General features: G+C 46.4%; 1 protein-coding gene and 1 long non-coding RNA gene across 2 annotated transcripts; one reads left to right on the forward strand and one right to left on the reverse strand.

Moving 5' to 3' along the window:
• MRPL17 (mitochondrial ribosomal protein L17) lies at positions 78–1951 on the forward strand. The gene is given in 3 exon segments (NM_001244380.1): positions 78–281; positions 563–631; positions 1410–1951. Coding segments are annotated over 3 exon segments (510 nt in total). The 5' UTR covers positions 78–107; the 3' UTR covers positions 1677–1951.
• On the reverse strand, positions 254–23456 carry LOC106507820. Its single transcript, XR_002335515.1, has 4 exons — positions 22728–23456; positions 20963–21124; positions 13542–13676; positions 254–343 (listed from the first exon to the last, which is right to left on the reverse strand). It is a non-coding gene; the product is annotated as an uncharacterized LOC106507820 (long non-coding RNA).

The following is a 23548-nucleotide window of genomic DNA, read 5'->3' on the forward strand; positions in this document are numbered from 1 at the left end:
CCGCCACGCACCTGCCTACGGCGCATGCGTCCTCCCGGCTCCGCCTCTCCGCGCACCTCGCGGAGCTTCCGGTTCCGGCCTCCCGGGGGCGGGGAGAAGTCGGGACGATGCGGCTGTCGGTGGCCGCCGCCATCTCCCACGGCCGCGTCTTCCGCCGCCTGGGCCTTGGTCCCGAGTCCCGCATCCACCTGTTGCAGAACTTGCTTACGGGACTGGTGCGACACGAACGCATCGAGGCGTCATGGGCACGCGTGGACGAGCTGAGGGGCTACGCGGAGAAGGTGAGCGGAGGGACCCTCTTGCTCCGGTCAGGTCGGGCCTCCGGGGGCGGGTCCGGCGGGAGCTGGGGAAGAATTGAGACGCCTCGTAAGCCCTGCGCGAGGTCTCAGTCCGCGAGTACCGCGAGCCGAGTCCACCCCTCTGACCCGCACGTGGAAGGCCGGTGAGGCCCGCCTTATCCAGACGCTTTGCTCGTAGCATGATGCGTTGCAGTCTGGCATTCGGGAGGTAAGATGGGCCCCCTTTTCTTGCTCGGGTTGAGTAAGTTCTTGTGTCCTCGCAGCTCATCGACTATGGGAAGCTGGGAGACACCAACGAACGAGCCATGCGCATGGCTGACTTCTGGCTCACGGTGAGCGCATCCTGTCTCCCACATGTCTTCCTTGGCTCCTTACGTCGGAGGGGTTGTTAGAGGAGAGGGAACCGGGCAGAAATAAGCTTAGTCATGCCATGCCCTTAAGGACAGATGTAAACTAGAGATGTGTGTCCTGAGATCATTGAATTCAACGGGAATCTGAATCTACACAACTGCCTGTAACTAATCCCCTCTGTGTTTTTCTTGCCTCTTTTAAAAAAAAATTTTACTAGAGTTGATTTACAGTGTTGTGCCAATTTCCGCTGTTTAGCAAAGTGACCCAGTCTCATGTATATGTGGGAATCTATATATATATATATCCTCCTTCTTATATTTTCTTTTTTTTTTTTGTCTTTTTGCCTTTTCTAGGGCCGCTCCCGCGGCATATGGAGGTTCCCAAGCTAGGGGTCCATTCGGAGCTGTAGCCGCCGGCCTACACCACAGTCACAGCAACGCCAGATCCTTAACCCACTGAGCAAGGCCAGGGACCGAACCCGCAACCTCATGGTTCCTAGTCGGATTCGTTAACCACTGCGCCACGACGGGAACTCCTCTCCTATATTTTCTTCCATCGTGGTCTACCCAAGAGACTGGGTATAGTTCACTGCGCTATACAGTACCCTCTGTCGTTTTTGACAACACACAGAAGTTCTCCGTGAGGAAGTTTCGGGCAGGGTGTTGGTGTTTGGACCCTACCTTTGAGAATGCTGAAAGTGAAATTTCTCTACAGTGTGTGCCTGACTCTCTGCTCTCTCCTGGATAACTCCCCCTCTAGGAGAAAGACTTGATCCCAAAGCTGTTTCAAGTACTGGCCCCTCGGTTCCAAGGTCAGAATGGGGGCTACACGAGAATGCTGCAGATCCCAAATCGGAATGAGCAGGATCGGGCCAAGATGGCAGTGATCGAGTATAAAGGGAACTGTCTGCCACCTTTGCCCCTGCCTCGCAGGGACAGCAACCTTACACTCCTAAACCAACTACTCCAGGGACTGCGGCAGGACCAGGAAGCAAGCAGCCACACAGCTCAAACACCAGCAGTTTAACTGGAGCCAAGAGTGTGCAGCCCTCATCAGTGCCCAGGATCCCAGGGCTTGGGAGCCTTTTAATCGCTAAGAACTGGAGCTAGCCTTGTAAAACAGACCATCTTATTGGAGCCCAGAACCTTCTGGGAGCCAGATAATCTTTGCAAAATAGATCAAGTTCCTTGTATGAGTATATGTAAACTGATTTTTTTCTCCCCTCGGGATTTCTGGAGAACCAGAACACGCTCGGTCTCTGTGAGACAGTAAATTCATGGTGCTTGTTTCTGGCTCTTAAATCTGGGTTGAGTTGGCACCGTTTTCTTTTTCTTAATGCCAGATTATGTGGGATGTGTATCCTGTAACTCCAGCCTGGCCCCCAAAGGTGATTTGAGTTTTAATATCTAACACATAGACACTGAGCCCCTGCGAATTCTTAGAGAAAGATGACTTCCTCACGGGTGGGAGAGTGAACACCTAGAAGCAAACTTTCCAAAATAATCTGGTACCCTAGGAACCTTCAGGGAACACTCTAGCCATTCCTCGGTTTCTAGGCAGGAGCACGTACGCTTATGTCTCCCTTCAGTCTCTGAACGGGCCTCAGGAGACGACTCAAGAACCCAGATGTGCCACCACCCTGGCCAAGTAAGTGGAAGCATTCAATAGAGGGTGCTGATCCAGGATAAGCTCCTTCCTCTTGGGGTGGGAGTGGAGGGGTGAAGGAGAGGGGTGAAGCGGGAGGAAGATTAGCAAGTTAAACCTGTGGGAATTTCCTGGACGTTTTCATTGTTGTCAAATCCGAGCCTCTCTGGGAATTCAGAAAAGGGAAATCCGGCTTCAGGATGGTCAGGTCATGAGAAGTAGGAAGCCCCTTTTTGTGCACTAATTACTACGAAGCCAGCCCCGCCAGGCTGCCCGTCCCTCCCTCTCAGGCTTGACGAGGGTGGTAGTCCTGAGAAGACGGAGTATGAACCCTGACTGAACACTTGATAGGTCTCATCTCTAAAGAGATTCTAATATTTTGGCATATATAAGAGAACATGAATCCTAGAACATTCACCAAAGGCTCGGATAACACAAGGGAAACAATGCAGCAGTTTTACTAATCTGGCCTATAAATGGTAACTTTTCACCTCAATTGGTGGAATATGTCCTCAGGTCCATCTAAGCACCTCCTTAATAAATTCTTCACTCCCAAGAAGAGGGCCCAGATACACTGACTACTTTCAAAGGTTGTCTTGAACTCCGGTTCTCTACTACACGGGTCACAGGGACATCCATGCCCCTCAAAAGATAAACTTAATTCCAGCCTCAACAGCTCGATGACAGCATCCACAGAAGACACACCTACAAAAGCCAGGGACAGTTGCCTCGCCCTCAACTAGAGTCAAATCAGCAGGTCATGTTTTTTATTTCCATAATGTTTCTCACATCTGTAGTCCCCTCTCCCGTGTCTGAAATCCAGTACCCTGGATTATCACAACAGCCTCTAACTGCCCTCCCTCCATACTGCAGCCAAGGTGATAGGAATCTGCTGTGGTTTTTTTTTTGGGGGGGGGGCCTCTTTTCTAGGGCTGCAACCGCAGCACATGGAGGTTCCCAGGCTAAGGGTGCAATCGGAGCTGTAGCCGCCAGCCTACACCACAGCCACAGCAACACAGGATCCGAGCTGTGTCTGCAGCCTACACTGCAGCTCACGGCAACACCAGATCCTTAACCTGCTGAGTGAGGCCAGGGATCGAACCCGCAACCTCATGGTTCCTAGTGGGATTCGTTAACCACTGAGCCACGACAGGAACTCCGGAATCTACTGTCTAAATTCTCGGCTTGATGACCTCCAGTGAGTCTGCCTTTTCTATGGGGAAAGGATCCAGATTCCACCAGGACTCCCCTCACTGAGCAGGAGTATGCTCATTGCTCCAGCTTCTTCCCTTGCTCTAACTTTATGCTCTGGAAGCTTGGGGGGGGGGCTTATTATTTCCATATGCACAGCTCCCCTTACCACCTTTTTACAACCTAGAGAACCCTCCCCCTTTTACCTTCCTGCCTTGTACACAAACCTTTGGCATCTCCTGGGTGACTTCTCCGACCATCTCCACACCTAAGTGTATTATTACTTGTGATCCTAGGTGACATGATAATATTTCCACATACTGGATTTACATTATAATTCCCTGCAGCGGGCTGATTCCCAAACATCCACCCCAGATTAGTCTAGGGCAGTCAGGGTACCTCTATCTCATTGCTGTTGTTGGGGTCAGGGATGCACAGGCCTTAACTAATCAGAGGCAATGAGAACCCAGGCTCTACTCTGCTGGATAAGAGTAAGAGTGCATGTTATTCTGACAACCACAGGGACCTGGCTTTAGGCTGAATGACATTGAGGGGGACAGCTCAGAACTAAAAGATACAATATAGTAGTAAGATTTTGGCACAGGGAATTCTGTTCAATGTTCTGTGATAACCTAAATGGGAAGAGAATCCAAAAAAGAATAGCTATGTATGTATGTATAACTGATTCACTTTGCTGTACAGCTGAAACTAACATAATGTAATCAAGTATACCCCAGGGAAATTTATTTTTTGGTTTTTTTTTGGGGGGGGGGTTGCTTTTTAGGGCTGCACTGGTAGCATATGGAGGTTCCCAGGCTAGGGGTCTGATCAGAGCTAAGGCTGCCAACCTACCCCACAGCCACAGCGACTTGGGATCTGAGCTGTGTCTGTGACCTATACCAAGTTCACAGCAACGCTGGATCCTTAACCCACTGAGCGAAGGCCAGGGATCAAACCTGCAACCTCGTGGTTCCCAGTCAGATTCATCTCCGCTGTGCCGCAACAGGAACTCCCCCCCATCCCAGTGAAATTTAAGTTAAAAAATATTTTACATCAGAACATGATATTGACATGTATGTATTTGAAGCAAAATCATCACAAAACATTTTTTACTTTTACAAATATATGCACTAATAATTGTCTACTATTTTCTAGTTCACTTTTTAAAAATATGTCCCAATTCACTTAGTTAATTTTGCAGCTTATGTTTACAACCTGCTCGAGAAACACCCACCTCCACCAGCATTACAGTGATTCGCCCTTGCCTTTACTGAATAAAATCCAGGCTTATCTCACGGCACAAAGGCCTTCTATGGCCTGGTCTCAGCCTCCTCTCCTATCATCAGCAGCTACAACCCTTCATGGGAAGCTACTTGTTAGTCTCTGAGTGTATCACACCTTTGCACACGATGGGGTCTCTGTTGTGGCTCTTGCCCTCTTTCAAGTTACCTCCGACATGTCATTCAAATCTCTACTCAAAGTCACTTTTGAGGCCTTCTCCAAACTCCATATCACCCTCCAAATGGAACCAGGTCCCTCCCTGGGTGCAGTTATAGTCCTCAGAGCATACGCCCATCAAAGCATCCATCACAGTCTACTACATTGCTTGTCTGCTTGACGGACACCTTCCCTCCCTGAGCTCCCAAAGCCAAGAACTGGGACCCATTTTTCTGGGTAATTCTATTCTTACCATGGAACCTGATTCAACATATGCTCAATATTTGTTCATTAAATGAGGAGTAAGATATATGTTGTCTGTGACAGTCAACTCTCTGGCTTAGCTTTATGAAACCATAGACGCGGGGCTGTGCAGGGACAGTGCTGAGCTACACTGCTGAGTATGTCAAGGCTGAAGAAATGGGCTCCTTCCTCTCCAGGGACTTAGGTGTTAATCATGATGGTCAAGGAGTTCCCATGATGCTCAGCGGAAACGAATCTGACTAGTATCCATGAAGATGCAGGTTCGATCCATGGCCTTGCTCAGTGGGTTAAGGATCCGGCATTGCCGAGAGCTGTAGTGTAGGTCACGTGCAGCTCGGATCTGGGGTTGCTGTGGCTGTGATGTAGGCCGACAGCTACAGCTCCAATTCGACCCCTAGCCTGGGAACTTCCATATGCCATGGGTGTGGCCCTAAAAAGACAAAAAAAAAAGATGGTCAACAATGTAAGCACATATCTAGCTCATTTCCCACACATTTCGTATTTCATTTCCTGAATTATTTCTAACCAACCTACAGACAGAAAATACCTGTACGTTTTCCAAGACATAGCTAAAAGCTGATCTGATGGCTCTTCTGTGAAGCATTCACTGACTCTGCAAACGGAGTCAGGAATTTTCCAGTGGCCCAGTTTCACCCGGCACATCCTTCCGAATAGCAATGGCACCACCACACAGTTCCACACCTGTCACTAGCTGGTGACATCCTTGGGGGAAGGGGACACAGTTAATCAACTCTTGGCCCCCCAGCAGAGAACATGGGACATGATAGGCATCTATAAATGTCTAAACTGAATCAGTGCATTGTACTAAGTTCTTCTGCCTAGCTCTGCATTTTAGGTTTACCAACTCCGCCCTTCCCCAGTTTCCTCTTACTTCATCTGAAAATGCACTTCCTGCAACACCGATTCCCCATTGTTCACTACTGGGTAGGGTAATATCTGTAGTCTTTGAGGCCGTCGCTCCATGCCCTGAAATGCTGGACTGCAGCTCTCTGATTCAGGCACAGGGATTTGGTAGCTAAACTTGCAATGCACTAATAATTAGAATGGTCTGTGTGTTCGTATTTCGAGAAAAAGATTTTCACTTTTTCTGACATTTTGCATTCTATTCCACAAGTATCCACAATATATCACATTAAAGTGAACTAAAATATTAAATATTTAAATACTGTACACTGTGCATAGACACAGACTTCTATCCAAATGGATGATGCTCCAGAAAGATGGGCCTTCCACCACGGCCTCACATACACTGTGGCGCCATCATGCAGCCCCGCATAGGAAGCACAGCATTAAAGTTTTACTGCTACTCACTCCAAGGAGGTAAAAACACAAAAGCTGTACCTAGGATGGCACTGAAAGCTCAAAACCATTGTCCTGACTTGATTTCTCACTGCTTTTCATAAACATGGTCTCAGAAGCTTTCCTACAATTATCTTTTCCTTTTATCTCAGAAGGAACAAAAGAAAGGAAAAATAGTTCAGTTTTATATGTGCTGTTTTTGAGATGCCTGGGAACATGTGGCGTTTAGGAAAGAGTTCTTCACTGGGAAAAGAGATTTGGGAGTTCTTGGCAATTAAAGCTAAGGAAGTGGAGGGGGTGACTCAGAGTGTATGTGTAGAGAGAAAGAAGGCTGAGGTCAGACGTTAGGGGACAGACAGGATACAGAATCTATGAAGGAGACTGAGAAATTGCCTTTCCAAGAGGAAAGAGAACCTGCAAAATCCATCAGAGTTCCCAGTACAGTGTCTTCCTTATGACACTCAAAAAAATAATTATCAAATGAATTTAGCAAGCATAGCCCTTTTCATTCAAAGTGCTTTGCTGGTTCAGAGAATACAGGGATGATTCCTCCAGGACCCAAGAGGCCAGTTAGAGGGACAGATCAGGAACATAGAGTGGAGTGAGACCGAGCTGAGAAAGTGGCACGCCCCAGGCACACAGGGGGACGGAGGAGGAGGTCAGCAAGGAACTTTTCAGAGGAAACAACGCTCACGCTGAATCTTGAAGAAGGAGCAGGCTTTCATCAGGTGTGGGGTAGAGAGGTCCTCTGGGAGGGCCTTCCAGCAGAAAGACCTGCAAGGAGACGTGCACTAAATTAGGAAGCAGGATGGAGTGGTCGAGAAAGTCCAAGTAAGTAATTTGGTACAGCTGGGATTTAGCATTTGAGGAAGAAGTGGAGGAAATGAAGCAGGAAAGCCAGGCGAGATCAGGTTACAAAGGGCCTGTAAGACAGGATAAAGTGCTTGGGGACTTCCCCTCACGGCTCAGTGAGTTACGAACCCAACTAGTGTACATGAGGATGGGGGTTCGATCCCAGGCCTCGCTCAGTGGGTTAAGGATCCGGCAAGGCCATGAGCTGTGGTGTAGGTCACAGACAGGGCTGGGATCTGACATTGCTGGAGCTGTGGTGCAGGCCAGCAGCTGCAGCTTTGAGTCGTCACCCCCTAGCCTGGGAACTTCCATATACTATGGGTTTGGCCCTAAAAAGACCAAAAAAAAAAAAAAAAAAAAAAAAAAAAGTGCTTAGACTTTATCCTGCAGAACAGGGGAAACCACCAAAGGATTTTTTTAATGGAGAGAAAAGGAATAATATTTACAATTCGGAAAGTTCATTCTTGCCTCAGACCAGAAGATGGACTAGGGGCAAGGACAGGAAGGAGAAGCAGATCTGAGATTCTGTGAGGAGCTTTGCTGCAAACACGCTGACGTTATGGAGCTGTCTCTCGAACAGTCGTTCTGGAGCTCAGAGGTGTGTCAGCTAGCGAGACAGATGTGAGTGCACACACATGGAGATTGAAGCCATTGGACTGGATGAGCTTTCCCGGACAAAAAACATATAGCGTAAGAGAAGAAGAAGGCCTAGGACAGAGCCAACGTTCAAAGACTAGACAGAAAAAGAAAAGCCCTCTGAGGGGGGTGAAAGGAAGGATTACAACTAGAACACTGGTGACCAGGGAAGTGGGGTCAAAACCATCTATTCGTGTCTGTCTCCCCCCATAGAGTCTAAGTTCCAGGGGGCAGACACTAGATGAAGATTGTATTCTCAGAACCTCATGTTGGCCAGGCCCCAGAATAGTGGTTTAATGAGTATATTTGACCATTGAACTTGAAAATTAGGATGTTCACTGTTGACCTCTGATGGAGCCGTCTCCTGAGAGGGGCAAAAGCAGACACCAGAGGAGTTCCCGTCGTGGCTCCGAAGTTAACGAATCTGACTAGCATCCATGAGGATGCAGGTTTGATCCCTGGCCTTGCTCAGGGATTAAGGATCAGGTGTTGTTGCGAGCTATGGTGTAGGTCACAGACGTGGCTCAGATCCTGCATTGCTACGGCTGTGGTGTAGGCCGGCAGCCACAGCTCCGATTCGACCCCTAGCCTGGGAAACTTCCATATGCCATGGGTGCAGCCCTAAAAGCAAAAAAAAAAAAAAAAAAAAAAAAACACCATAAAGACAACTAGAAAATTTTGATGACAATAAAAAGGGAGGCTAGGGCAGAGATAAGGAAGCAACTTGAGAGGAAAGCAGATTTTAAAAGGGAATTCTGAAGATTGCTGTATCCCCTTTTGCCATGGTCTGAGTGTTTGGGTCCCCCTCATCCGTCTCAGCTCCTATTCTGAAATCCTAATGCCCAACTTGGTAGTAACTGGGAGGTGGCGCCTTTCAGAGGTGCTTCAGTCACAAGGGTGGAAGCCTCATGAATGGGATTACTGTTCTTTTTTTTTTTTTTTTTTTTGTCTTTTTTGCCATTTCTTGGGCCGCTCCCATGGCATATGGAGATTCCCAGGCTAGGGGTCTGATCGGAGCCGTAGCCACCAGCCTACACCAGAGCCACAGCAATGTGGGATCTGAGTCATGTCTGCAACCTCCACCACAGCTCATGGCAACACTGGATCCTTAACCCACTGAGCAAGGCTAGGGATTGAACCCACACCATCATGGTTCCTAGTTGGATTCATTAACCACTGAGCCAGGATGGGAACTCCTGGGATTACTGTTGTTATAAAAGAGCCTCACTCTCGGAGCTCCTTAAACACACCCAAGTACTTCTCCACACATCCCCCAATTCTTTGTCTTTTAAAAGAAAAGAGGTGGACTCGCACTTCCTCATTTTAAAACTTGTACAAAGGAATCAAGACTGTGCGGTACTGGCATAAGGATAGACATGTAGATTAATGGAAGAGAACTGAGAGGCCAGAAATAAACCCTTACAAGGGCTCCTACTGTGGCACCATCGGTTAATGATCCAGCTTGTCTCTGGAAGCATCAGTTTGATCCCCAGCCCAGTGCAGTGGATTAAGGATCTGGCATTGCTGCAGCTGTGGTGTAGATCACAGCTCCAGCTCAGATTCCATCTGAAACCTCCATATGCTGCAAGAGCAGCTGAAAAAGAAGAAAAAAGAAAGAAAAAAAGAAATCCTTACATTTATGGTCAATTGTTGTTTTTGTTGTTTAAACAAGGGTGACAAGAAAATTAAATAAGGCAAGTCTTTTCAACAAATAATGCTAGGACTAGCTATCCACATGTAAAAAAAAAAAAATGGAAGTTGGACCCCTACCTCACACCACATACAAAAATTAACTCAAATGATCATAGACCTAAATGTAAGAGCTAAAACTATAAAATGATTAAAAAATAGCAATAAATCTTGACTTTGGATGAGACCACTCTTAGATATGGTGCCAAAAGCACAAGCAACAAAAGGAAAATAAGAAGGTGGAGAGACAGTATAGGGCTGGGGAAAAGGGGTTATTATGGGATTATATGAAAACACGTCTGTGAAACTTCTGAAAATTGTGAAGCACTATAGAATTTAAAGAATTTTTTGTCTATAGGAAAAGGAAAATCATATCATTTTTTAAGGAACAGAATATCCAAGAACTGTGGGGCAGTAACAAAACAGCATATAATGGAAATACCAGAGAAGAAGAAAGAGAATGAAACGGAAGAAGTATTTGAAGTAATAATTGCTGAGAATTTTCTGAAATTAATGGTAGACCAAACCACAGATGCAGAAAACTCAGAGGACATCAAAATATATACCAAAAAAATCTATACCTTGATGTAGAAAACTGCAGAATATTCAAACTGCAGAAAATATTCAACCCACAGAAAATCAAAGACAGAGAAAATATTGAAGGAAGCCAGAGAAGAAAATATACAATGGCCAATACACATATAAAAAGAAACTGAACATCATTGGTCATTAGAGAAATGCAGATCATAACTACAGTGAGATACAACTTCATACCCACTAAGATACTATAATAAAAAAGATGAACCATAACAAGTATCAACAAGAATATAGAGAAATTGGAAACATCATACACTCCAGGTAGAAAGGGAAAGTGGTGAATCTGCTACAGAAAAGTTTGGCAACATTTCCTCAAATATTTCTTCAAAATGGTAAACACAGTTTACAATACATAGTTACAATATGCACTGTAATTCTACTTCTAGTATATACCCAAGGGAATTGAAAAGGTGTGTCCACACAAAAACTGACATGCAAATGATCACAGCAGCATTATTCATAATAGTCTAAAAGGGCAAAAAAAAAAAAAAAAACTAAAGTAAATGTCCATCAACTGATGAATGAAAAAAAAAGAATGTGATAAATCCCTAGAATGGAATATTATTCCACCATTAAAAAAAGAATGAGGGTGTTCTCTCGTGGCACAGGGGTTAAGGATTCAGAGTGTCACTATAGTGCCTTGGGTTCCTGCTGTGGCCTGGGTTTGATCCTGGGCTAAGGAACTTCCACATGTCACAAGGCATAGCTGGGAAAAAGAAAAAGAAGAATGAAATACTGATGTATGCCGCACACGCAGCATAAATGAACCTCAACAATAGCTAAGTAAAAGGAGGCAACGCAAAGGCTGCATCGAGTATGAGTCCATTTACATAAAACAGCAAAATAGGCAAATCCACAGCAACAGAAAGCAGATTACTAAAGCAGAAAGCAGTTAGTTGCCAGGGGCTGAAGGGAGGAGCGAATGGGGAGTAGCTATGGGGTTTCTTCTGGAACAGGGAAAATAGTCTGGAATGTGATGTCAGCGACAGGTACACAACTCTGTGACTATACTAAAACCACTGTAAACTGTACACTTTAAAAGGATGAACTTTGTGGTATACACATTATATCTCAATAAAACTGTTCGTTAAATAAAATCTAAGTAGAAACTTTATTTAGAAGTGGTAACAACTACACAGTCAAGGCTAAGGAAAAGCAGAGCTCTTCCTAAAGTACGGTCTTCCTATTGTAATAAGAATGGGACGGGCAGAAATTCTACAAATGTTCCCTTAATGTCACTATGGCAGGAGGCTCCTTTATCAACGGTCGTCATAATATCTTAGAACAATTATCTTGAACTAATGAGTTTATAATAGAATGTCTACATTGATTTCATCACTTACTGTAATAACTATTCATATCATTTACCAACCAGTATGGAAATACAGTTTGGCCATATTTCAGCCCACGTCTACATACCTATTACACTTATAAATGCACACCAAAATGTGTTTTTTAAAAGGCAAATGATTGGACTGAAAATGTTTTAGAATAGAGAGCCCACTCCATGATTGTTTATAAAAGATCTGACATTTGAGTCACGGCACAACACTTGTAGAACAAAACACACAAGAAATTCTCATTCTCAAAAGTCACAGAGTCAAAGTAAGGAAAAACTTAGACTACATTGAACTTGGGCCAGCCATGGCAAAATGACTTCAGTGAAACAGCAGCAAATAAATTACAACTAAAATTGAGCTAAACTACACTTCAAAATAGTCAACTGAACTTTGTAGAAATCTTCAAAAGTAGTTGGAATACAGACAATCGTGCAAATTATTATAAATGTTACACACAATCGAATGAAACAAAATGTTGGTAAGTTGACAGATTAGTGAATTTCAGCACATTGATCACTCTGGGACTTGAAATTGGGAGACCAGCTCTCCTTCCTTCTCATCCCAGAGGACACGAGTCCTTCCTCTTTTCCACGTTTAATCCCCCCACCTGGGTTCTAGATCCCATCCGGCTCTGCCTTCTCTGGCTTCTGCTCCATGAGAGAGAATCAAAAGTCTCCTTTTTTCTTTCCTAGAGTCTCTACAGGGAACTGAAATCCTTCAGAGCCTGGAAAACACACTTGCTCTTGGAAGATTCCAACTCAAACAGTGCTGGACCCTGGCCATTTTTAAATACTCCTGCTCACTTTCTCCAGGGCTAGACTCCCCTAGGGAGCTCTGATGACTGTGGCCTCTCATTGCACTGGGGTCTAAGTCCTGGAGCAGTCTGAAGCCAGGCACTGATGCCACCCACTACCTCGGCCGGCACCAAGAAGGAACAAATGAGTAACAGGGCCAAGGAGAATTGTCAGCTGCCCACCCTGTCATTCCTGACCACTGTTCACAAGGCAAGACTTTGGGGTCACCTCTCCTTGCCCACGGGCCACCCCCACACCATCCGTCCTTTCCTGCTTCCCTGACTTTTAGCCCTTCCCACCAGAGACCCTCCTCTGGGTCCTTCCTGTTCTGAAACCTCCATTTCACAGTGACAAACCCCTAAATTCCCAGCCCCTTTAGAGCCCTCTGAGCCTCCACTTCCTCTTAGAGCGCTGGCTTTAAGTACATCATCTCTCCCTTTCTTCCACGTCTGGGGAGGAGAGGGAAGTAGCCTCTGCTCTCGGGGCTCCTTAAAGGCCCAGGCGCGCACAAGTGCTTCTCCACATCTCTCCCAAATCTTTGAGGACCACTCCACCACGTTCCTCAAGCCTCTACCCTCTCTAGTGTTGTCACAAAATGACCCTTCCTCTTCTTCAAGGACGTTAGCATAGCTGCGCTTCCATCATTTGTTCTCTCCCCAGCATCCTTAACTCCATGGTCCTTTGGCCTCTAAGGCCGCCAGCCATCATTCCTCTTAACAGGGTCTCCACTCCTCCAACACTTTCCTCAACATCCCTAACACCTGGCTTCCCTCATGCCCCATTTTTTGCACAAAATCAAGTTCTCTCCAGAGAGAAGGGGGGCACCAGGTATGACAGCCTCATATTCCTGCCCTGTCCACCTGCCTCCTGCCATCATACCCCCGCGCCCACACACCTATCCGCATCCTCACCCGTCTTTCTGTTCACTCTTGAAGGAGGAGGTCCCTCTCTAGGTGAGAACTCCGTTCCTTCCTGTAGCCATGGCTAATCCCTCCACCCTCCTCTCTCTTCTGGGGTCTGGCTCCCCAGCCCCCGCCTCCCCATCAGCTCCTTTCCTGCTGCTTTCTTCCCAGCAACTGTCCCTCAAGCCTTCCCTTCCCCGCCCCTCCTCTTAGCCTCTTACCTACCCCTTCTCTCTTTTCTTGCTTCGCTCATTGGGTCGTGGTCCTTTTTCCTGCTGTCTCACTGCCCTTCTCTCTTTATTCCGGAAGAGCAACCTCCTCCCTCAGTGGCTCACGTAGCAAATACTAAGGGAACATCACCTGTGAACACACCAGGAGTATACAGACGTGTAATCAAGTATTTACCCACCAGGACCTTGCAACTGTGATACTGGCCACAAAGGAGAAATACCAGGCACTAGGAGAACCCATCATATGGTGATCTGACCTAGTTGGGTCAAACTAGGAAACAAGGAACGAAATAAAACAAGGCAAGTCGGACCTAGAGAAGTCAGGGCAGATGTCCGTGATGAAGTGATGCTTCACTTGAGCACTGACGGTTAAATGAGAGGTCAATTAATGGAGCAACTGAACCTGCAACTTCATGGCTACTCGTCAGGTTCGTTACCGCTCATTACTATGTGAACTCCCTATGCCAAAGTACTTTTAACAATCAGTCTGAGGGGGAGTTGCCATCTTCTTAAGGGATCTTGCCCTCTGTTCCCAAGATTGTTCCCATGGACACATGGTCAGCCCAGGCCACCCAGAGCTCAAGATTTCTGAAATTGCTAGTGTTGTGATAAAGCCTATCTACCTCTTTTTTTTTTTGGACTATTTGTTGAAGTCCATAGATAATATGGATTTTTTTTTTTTTGGCTTTTTTTTTTTTTTTTTTTTTTTTTTAGGGCGGCACTGGCAGCACAAAGTTCTCAGGCCAGGGGTCGAATCAGAGCTACAGCTGCCAGCCTACACCACAGCCACAGCAATGCCAGATCCAAGCTGCATCGGCGATCTACAGCACAGCTCATGACAATGCCGGATCCTTAACCCACTGAGCGAGGTCAGGGATCAAACCCACAACCTCATGGTTCCTAGTTGGATTTGTTTCTGCTGTGCCACAACAGAAACTCCTGGGTTTTTAGGTTAGTTTAAAACATCAGGAGAGAGGATAGAAGTTCGCCCAAACAGAAAAATTCTAAATATACTACATATGATATTATAATATCATATGTATCTCCCTCCAGGAGAAAGAGCTTAACCTCCCCCTCCCTGAGAATGAGACTTAGTAACTCATGTCCCAAAACCAGAATATACAGAAAAAGAAAAAAAAAGAAAAAGAGCTTTACAGTGGAAAGTAGCAGGCACAACTTTAACCAAGTGATCAAAATTAACACCACGAGTGATGATTCATGTTGATAACATACACCTGTTTGATGAGACGAGCCAGCGCTCACTTCTGTGGCTCTCCTTCCCAGTCTAATCATCAGGGCAACATCGGAGAAACCCAAACACAGGGACATTCCACAACGTGCTTGGCCAGGACTCTTCAAAATTGTCAAGCTCATGAAAAAACAAGGAAAGAGAAAAACTGCCATAGACCAGAAGAGACTAAAGAAACTAATGAGCTCAGAAAACAGCATATGCCACGTGGCTCCTGCACTGAATCCTGGACCAGAAAAAGGACATCACTCAAAAGGCTGCTGAGATCTGAGCAAAGTCTGCAGTTCGGTTAGTAGCGATGTGCCAACGTTAACTTTTTATTTTTGACAAAGGTATCGTCATGATTTATGACGTTATCATCAGAGGAAACTGATAACAGGTAGATGGGAACTCGCAGTGCTACCTTTGCAACTTTTCTATAAACCGGAAGTCACGCAAAAATAAAAATTTAAAAATTCATAGGGAAAGAATTAAGCAAAATTAAATAAAAAGAAACGGAAACGAGAGACACCAAGTCTTGAGTGTCTGGTTCCACTTGCCAGTCGTCTCCCAGATTTGGGAACTGGGTTGATCAATCTACTCTTCTTTCCTAAAAGCTAATTCAGTTGGGCTTCTTTCTCTCTTACACACTGTCCCTACTGTTTTATCTCTCTTTCCTCCTCCTTATCTCACTGTGCCCTGGATTCTCTTCCCTCCTCTCTCTATCTCTTCATAAATTTCATTCATATGGAGTTCCCATTGTGGCTCAGCAGGAATGAATCTGACTAGCATCCATGAAGACACAGGTTCAATCCCTGGCCTTGCTCAATGGGTTAAGGATCTGACATTGCCATGAGCTGTGGTGTAGGTTGCAGACAAGGCTCAGATCCCCCGTTGCTGTGACTGTGGTGTAGGCCTTTTTTTACAGCTGCAATTCAACCCCTAGCCTGGGAACCTCTGTATACCGAGGGTGCAGCCCTAAAAATAAATAAACTTTATTCATACAATACACTATTACCAACTATAGGCATCAAGTTATACATTGGATCCTCGAACCTTATTGATCTTATAACTGAAAGTTTGTACCCTTTTACCAACCTCTCTTCATGTCCCCCATGGCAATCGCCCTTCTGCTGGCTGTTTCTCTGAGTTTAACTTTTTAGATTCCATATGTAAGTAATATGGTGCAGTACGTATCCTTCCCTGTCTAGCTTATTTCAGGTAGCATAATGCTCTCCAGGTTCAATCATGCCATCACAAAAGTTGAATATCCTTTATTTTTAGGGCTGAATAATACCCTAATATTATTAGTTTATCCTATGTATATACTTTTAATTCACTTTCTTTCTTCATTCATTCAAGGACATACCCAGAAGTGTAATTGCTAGATCATGTGGTAGCTCTACTTTTAATTTCTTGAGGAAGCTCCATAATGTTTTTCATACGGTTCGTACCAGTTTACACGCCCACCAGCAGTGTACAAGATTTCACCTTTCTCCACATCTTTGCCAGCATTTTGTTATGTCTTGGTTTTTCTGATGACAGCCATCCTAATGGATGTGAGGTGATAAGTCACCACGGTTTCGACTTGCAGTTCCCTGATGGTTAGTGATATTGAGTGCCTTTTCATGCACCTGTTGGCCACTGGTATATCTTTGTTGGAAAAAAATGTCTATTAAGATCTTTTTCCCAGGAGTCCCCATTGTGGCTCAGCAGTAATGAACCCCTCAAGCATCCATGAGGATACAGGTTCGATCCCTGGCCTTGCTCAATGGGTTAAGGATCCGGCGTTGCCATGAGCTGTGGTCACAGATGCAGCTCAGTTCCCAAGCTGCTGTGGCTGTGGTATAGGCTGGCAGCTGCAGCTCCAATCTGACCCCTAGCCTGGGAACTTCCATATGTGCAGCCCTAAAAAAAAAAAAAATTTTTTTTCACCCATTTTTATGTTGGGTTACTTTGTTTTTTGCTTCTGAGTTGTATGAGTTCCTTGTATATTTTGGATGTATATCCTTAGCAGATACATGGTTTGCAAATATTTTCTCCTTTTCCATAGCTTGCCTTTTCATTTTGTTGATGGTCTCCTTTGATGTGTAGAGGATTCTAAGTTTGATATGTTCCCACCCGTTAATTTTTGTTTTTGTTCTGTTTGCTTTTAATGTCAAAAGAAAAAAGTCAGTGCCAAGACCAATGTCAAGCAGCTTTCTCTCTATGTTGAAGTGCATCTAGGAATTTTAGGTTTCCAGGTCCTACTGCTCAAAATCTTTAATCCACTTTGAGTAGATTTTCAAGTATGGTGTCAGATAAAGGTCTGGTTTCATTCTATGGCCCATGGATATCCAGTTTTCCCAACATCATTTACTAAAGGCACTACCCTTTCCCCATTGTGTATTCTTGGCACCACTGTTAAAAATTAGTTAACCGTATATGCAAAGGTTTATTTCTGGATGGGGAGTTCCCATCATGGTGCGGTGGTTAACGAATCCGACTAGGAACCATGAGGTTGTGGGTTCCATCCCTGGCCTTGCTCAATGGGTTAAGGATCCAGCGTTGCCATGAGCTATGGTGTAGGTCACAGGTGCGGCTTGGATCCTACATTGCTGTGGCTCTGGCGTCGGCCCAGCGGCTGCAGCTCCGATTTGACCCCTAGCCTGGGAACCTCCATATGCCACAGGAGCGGCCCTAGAGAAGACAGAAAGACAAAAAAATAAAATAAAAATAAATAAAAATAAAAATTAATTAACCATATATACATAGGTTTATTTCTGGGTTCACTATTCTGTTCCACTGATCTATGTTTCTGTTTTTATGCTGATATCATACTGTTTTGATTACTATAGCTTTGTAATATAGTTTGAAATCAGGAAGTGTGATGCCTCCAGCTTTGTTCTTCTTCTTCTTCTTTTTTTTTTAGGGCCACACCCAAGGCATATGGAAGCTCCTAGGTTAAGAGTTGAATCGGAGCTGCAGCTGCTGGCCTACACCACAGCCACTGCAACTATGGGATCTGAGCCATGTCTGCAACCTACACCACAGCTCATGGCAACGCCAGATCTCCAACCCACTGCACGAGGCCAAAGATGGAACCTGTATCCTCATAGATTCTAGTTGGATTTGTTTCCACTGCACCACAGAGGGAACTCCCTCCAGTTTTGTTCTTCTTTTCCTCCTATATTTGAATCATTAAGATCATCACCTACATCCTAATTTGAAAATCTAATGGAGATCTATTAGACCTCATCTTACTGTGATGTTTTTATGCTGTTGACAACTCTCACTCTAGCAGTTGTTTCCTTCCCTGGCTTCCATGATGACACACTGGACACCACTCTCTTGTTCAACTGCTACCTTGTTGGTTGCTTTTTTCCAGTCTCCTCTATGGCGCTTTTGTTATCCACCCTTAAAGGCTGCCCAGACTTTCCAGACTCTCTGCTCTGTGGGTGACCATGTCTGTTCTCATGGTTCCACCTGACTGTAGACTGACAGACTGATGTCTCCAAGATATCGATCCTCAGCTCACCTGAGTTCCACATTTTATACTCGACCATCTACTAGACATCTTCACTTGGAGTCTCACATCCATCTTAAAGTCACCATGTCCAAAACCAAATTCATAATCATCTCTCTCTCTTCTCAAACCTGCTCATCGTCTTCTTTCCCAGCATCATGAGTAACATCCCTAATCCACGACCCAGGAAGGTGGAAGGCATCTTACCCTCTGCCTTACGCCACCACTCCTACTGCTCGTCAGCCGCCAGGTATTGTCTCTGTTAACTTCTCTAATATGTCACTCTTCTTTTCTAACCCTGTTATCACTAACTGAGTTTAGATCCTCATTAGAAGCTGGGAAATCGAAACTGACTCTCAGCGGAGTTCCCGTCGTGACGCAGCAGAGGCGAATCTGACTAGGAACCACGAGGTTGCCGGGTTCAATCGCTGGCTTCGATCAGTGGGTTAAGGATCCGGCGTTGCTATGAGCTGTGGTGTAGGTCAAAGACTCGGCTCAGATCTGGCACTGCTCTGGCTGTGGTGAAGGCCGGCGTCTACAGCTCTGATTAGACCCCCTAGCCTGGGAACCTTGCTGCAGGTGCGGCCCTAAAAGGACAAAAAAGAAAAAAAAAGAAAGAAACTGACTCTTTCTATTCTCCTTTGATCCTCATTTGGTATTTGCAGCCGAACGACAGTGATTCAGATAATGTGATCATTTTACTTCCCTCACTGAATAAACCTTACACTGACTCCCGAGAGCCGGAAGCATGTGCACGATCTCTGACGTCCACCGTGATCTGACCCATTTACCTGTCTTACTGTCTCCTTTGACACTAGGCCACATGCTTTGTGCTCCAGCCAAGTCAATGTACTCAGGAACCACCAGCACTTACCACCTGTACACCAGTCTCCATGGCCTAAAGCTATTTTCCTTCACGCCTTTGTAATTTTGAACATGGTGCTGTGTATTCTGCCTGAATGTCCTTTCTCCAGCTTCTCCCTCTGCAAGGCTTCCACTCATCCTTCAAGATCTAGTTCAGCGTCACCTTTGTGACACCAGGTGCTGACGTTCCAACCCTGGGCTGGACTAGGAATCCCCTCTGTGCCCACAGCCCCACGTTTCCTTCAGCATCACACCACTCGTGCCAATGTGCACATCTGTGTTCACAGCTCACTGTGAGCTCCTGAAGTCCTATCTTGAGTCATAACTCAACTGTCGACGTTAAGCATAAGCTGGCACCCAGTGGCACTTACATATATTTTCAATAAATAGAAGGAAGTAAGAAAATTCAGGTTCACCTATTTGAAAACTGTCTGGCCCCATAAAACACGTGTCCCCTCCTCCTGCTATAGATCCCTCTCCCTGCCTGGAGTCAAGCCTCTTTAAAGAACTGGCTCTGCTCTGCCGTTCACATCGTGGCGCAGTGGTTAACGAATCCGACTAGGAACCATGAGGTTGCAGGTTCCATCCCTGGTCTGGCTCAGTGGATTAAGGATCCGGCATTGCCCTCAGCTGTGGTGCAGGTTGAAGACTCGGCTCGGATCTGATGTTGCTGTGGCTGTGGTGTAGGCCGGCAGCTACAGCTCTGATTCGACCCCTAGCCTGGGAACCTTCATACGCTGTGGGTGCAGCCCTAGAAAAGGAAAAAAACAAACAAAACGACAAAAAACAAAACAAAACAACAACAACAAAAAAAACAGGCTCTTCTCCACGGCTTCAGTTCCTAATTCCTGACCCAACTGCTTCACTGAGGGCTGACTAGTTCCCACTCCTACCTCTCCACCTAGTCCATCGTCCCCCAGGTCCCTAGTGGCCTCCCTGTTGCCAGATCCAAAGGACACTTTTCAGTCCTCGCCTCACTGGCCTCCCATGTGTCTCTCCACACGATGAACACTCCCCGCACCTGACTGCTCTGGGGGCCTTTCCTTGGCTTCACTGGCCCTGCCTCCTCCATCTCCTTCTTGTCCCTCTCCAGTCACTGCTTCGCTCTCTCCTTGGAAAGCTGTGCCTCCTCCCTTAACCTTTAAGCGCTAGAGCTTTTTAGGGTCTGTCCTAGCCCCCCTTCTCTTCCAGTGTATAGGCTGTCCCGTAGCTTCATTTACCACTTGCCACTTTTCTCATATAAGCCAGCCCAAACCTAAGGTGATTCCTCATTTTCCCAATGAGAAAAAAATCCAAAACTCTTTTTGACCAACCTAAAAGTTTATATCTTCCAGGAGGAGGAAAAGAAAAACCAAACATCTACTTCTATCAGTGAATGGACTTTATTATACATATATTTAATTTTTTTTTTTTAAGGACCGCATCTGCAGCATATGGAGGTTCCCAGGCTAGGGGTGCAATCGGAGGTGTAGCCACCAACCTACACCGCAGCCACAGCAATGCGGGATCCGAGCTGCGTCTGTGACCTGCACCATAGTTCACGGCAATGCCGGATCTTTAACCCACTGAGTGAGGCCAGGGATTGAACCCTCATCCTCGTGGACGCTAGTCAGGTTCGTTAGATGTTGAGCCACGATGGGAGCTCCTTTAAATTGTTGTGCCATCATGAAGTAAAAACATTTTAAATATGATACTGATTTATAAATATCGCTTTCTTCCCATGCTGATAATTCAGTAAACAATTTAAGGCATATTTTCAACATAAATCCTCCAAACAGTGCCTTTCTCATTACTGGGGTCACTTCTGCAGCCACCTTACCTATTTTCCAGAACAGATGACCTTCTCTTGAGTCTAAGTGAAGAATCTGCGAGAGGACACAGCACAATGTGAATCCACGTGTGATGCAGTCATCGGAAACTTTATCCCAAGTCACAGGTCCCACTTGCATCACGGGAAGGCAGTTGGTGTTTGGCAAGCAGCCTGCAAGAGTATATTCGTGACCTCTAAAAATCACTTAATGCTTTGCCTTTTAAAAATGACTTTCTAATTGTTAATTTTTTACTGACGTAGAATATCATGCAGCAAAGGGCTCAAGTCATTAGGTATCTGGCTCAATGAATTATCACAAAGTAAAACATCCACATGACATCACTCAGGTCAAGAAATCGAATATTTTCTGCAGCCTAGAAGCCCCTCCCAGGTACTACTGTGTTATTCTTTTTTTTTTTTTTTTTTTTTTTTTTGTCTTTTTGCTATTTCTTTGGGCTGCTCCCGCGGCATATGGAGGTTCCCAGGCTAGGGGTCGAATCAGAGCTGTAGCCACTGGCCTACACCAGAGCCACAGCAACGCGGGATCCGAGCCGCGTCTGCAACCTACACCACAGCTCACGGCAGCGCCGGATCGTTAACCCACTGAGCAAGGGCAGGGACCGAACCCGCAACCTCATGGTTCCTAGTCGGATTCGTTAACCACTGCGCCACAACGGGAACTCCTACTGTGTTATTCTTTAAAGCTCTCTTTAGAAAGCATATTTAGAACATCCAAAACACGCAGCTGCAAGGCTATATTACCAGGAGCAGTTATCAAAGCAATGGCAGCTTTCTTTATTAATGGATTCTGTAGCAAGTGACCCATAACGGCATCCGAAATAGCATGTTGAGAATATTTCAGGTTAATGAGTCTTTCCCAGTCTTTAAAAATAGTTAGCATTTACGGAGCCCTTAGCATGGGCCAGGTACAAAGTACTTTACAAATATTAATAATTAATTTAACACTTAGCCCTACTCTGTAGAAGAGAAAACTGAGGCACAGACAGGTTAAGTAACTTTCTAAAAGCCACACAGCTGGTAAATGGCAGGGTCTGGACCCCAAGCCAGGCAGTCTGGCTCCGGAGTCCACAAGCTTAGTCACCATACCATACTGCCCTAGCCAGTGGTTTGCTGTTCAAAATAAATGAGAGCAAACCCTGTAATATGAGAGACTTTGTAAGGACTCAAATATAAGGTTACTCCCTCTTTCCTGAAGGATGATTTTGGAAAAACAAAATAGCAAAAGCCTCACCCTATATTCAAGCTTATACGGTATTTGCAGATGACTCCCAAATATTTATGTCCATCCCAGACCGCTCTCCTAAGCTGCAGACTACTTCCCAAAGGCACTTCAAAGTCAGCAGCCCAAATTGAAAGTCATCATCTTTGCAGACCCGCCTCCTGCAAGCTACTCCTGCTCCTTTTGTCCAACCTAGGGAAAACCACCATCCACCCAGCTGCCCAAGCCAGACACCTGGATGTTTCCAGGATTCTGCCCTCCTCTCCACTCCTCTCATCCACAATCACGGCTCCCTCTGCTTTAACTGAAACTGTGTTCTCTCTCCCCAGAAGCTCCTGGTTTCTTTGTACCATTGGCACCCATCTCAGGTCCAGAAACACCTGTGGATTCCCAGCCTAGACTCAGTCACAAGGAAGGACAGAAGGGGAGGGGTCGCAACTCTTCCTGGAGTTCTCGAAGACTGCTTCTTCCTGATTTCGCCTCTTCCCATTTGCTCTTCCAGTTGGCCCCTCAAGCCCCTTCCCACATCCCTACCCAGTTCCCATCTCATTTTCCGTTTCTGGGGAGTAGACCCCGAGTCAGGCCACCGTCCCCAAATCTCTTCATTCCAATAAGCCGCCATCTGGAGCCTCAACTTTGGGATGAAAAAGGAAGTGAGGGAAGGAGAAGGAGACGATGAAGAAGGGAAAAGGAATGAAGAGCAGGGGGTAAAGAGACGGGACTGGGAGGAGGGATGCAGATGTTAAGATGGAAGAAGAGGATGGGGAAAGAGAGATGACAGAAGGTTTCCGGGGAAGGACGGGGTGATGGGGAGGAGACAGGGAGAACGGGACGGGGAGAAGGGCTGGAGAGAAAGAGGTGAAAAGGGAGGGGGGCACCGGGAAGGGCGAAGGGCAGGCAGAGGACATGGGGAAAATCTGGTGGGGAAAACAGGCTGAGTTTCGAAGGAGGGTCCCTGAGGAGGACGAGGCACGGCGGCAGGCAGGAAAGGCCGGGAGATGGGGCCGAGGAAGGGAGTGGGGATGGAGAGAAAAGGCTTGAGCGGGACGGAGAACAGGAGGGGCAGGGCGGGAGGAGAGGGGACGACGGGGGAGAGCGGGTGGGAAAGACGACGGAGGAGCAGGGCGAGAAGGAGAAGGGGACGGCAAGAGAGGAGGCGGAGACCGGGCTGGGAAGGGGGTCGGGGCGCCCGGACCGGCGAAGGGAGGAGAGCGGGGACGCGGGGCCGGCGCCGCGCTGGGGCCGGATCCGGCCGGGGACTGGGGCCGGGAAGTCGAGGGGCGGAGGGAGGCCTGGCGGGCGCTGGGGGGGCCCCGGAGCGGAGCGCGGAGCGCGGAGCGCGGGGGGGGGGCGGG

Source organism: Sus scrofa, chromosome 9 (genome assembly GCF_000003025.6).
Source record: "Sus scrofa isolate TJ Tabasco breed Duroc chromosome 9, Sscrofa11.1, whole genome shotgun sequence".
Classification (NCBI taxonomy): domain Eukaryota; kingdom Metazoa; phylum Chordata; class Mammalia; order Artiodactyla; family Suidae; genus Sus; species Sus scrofa.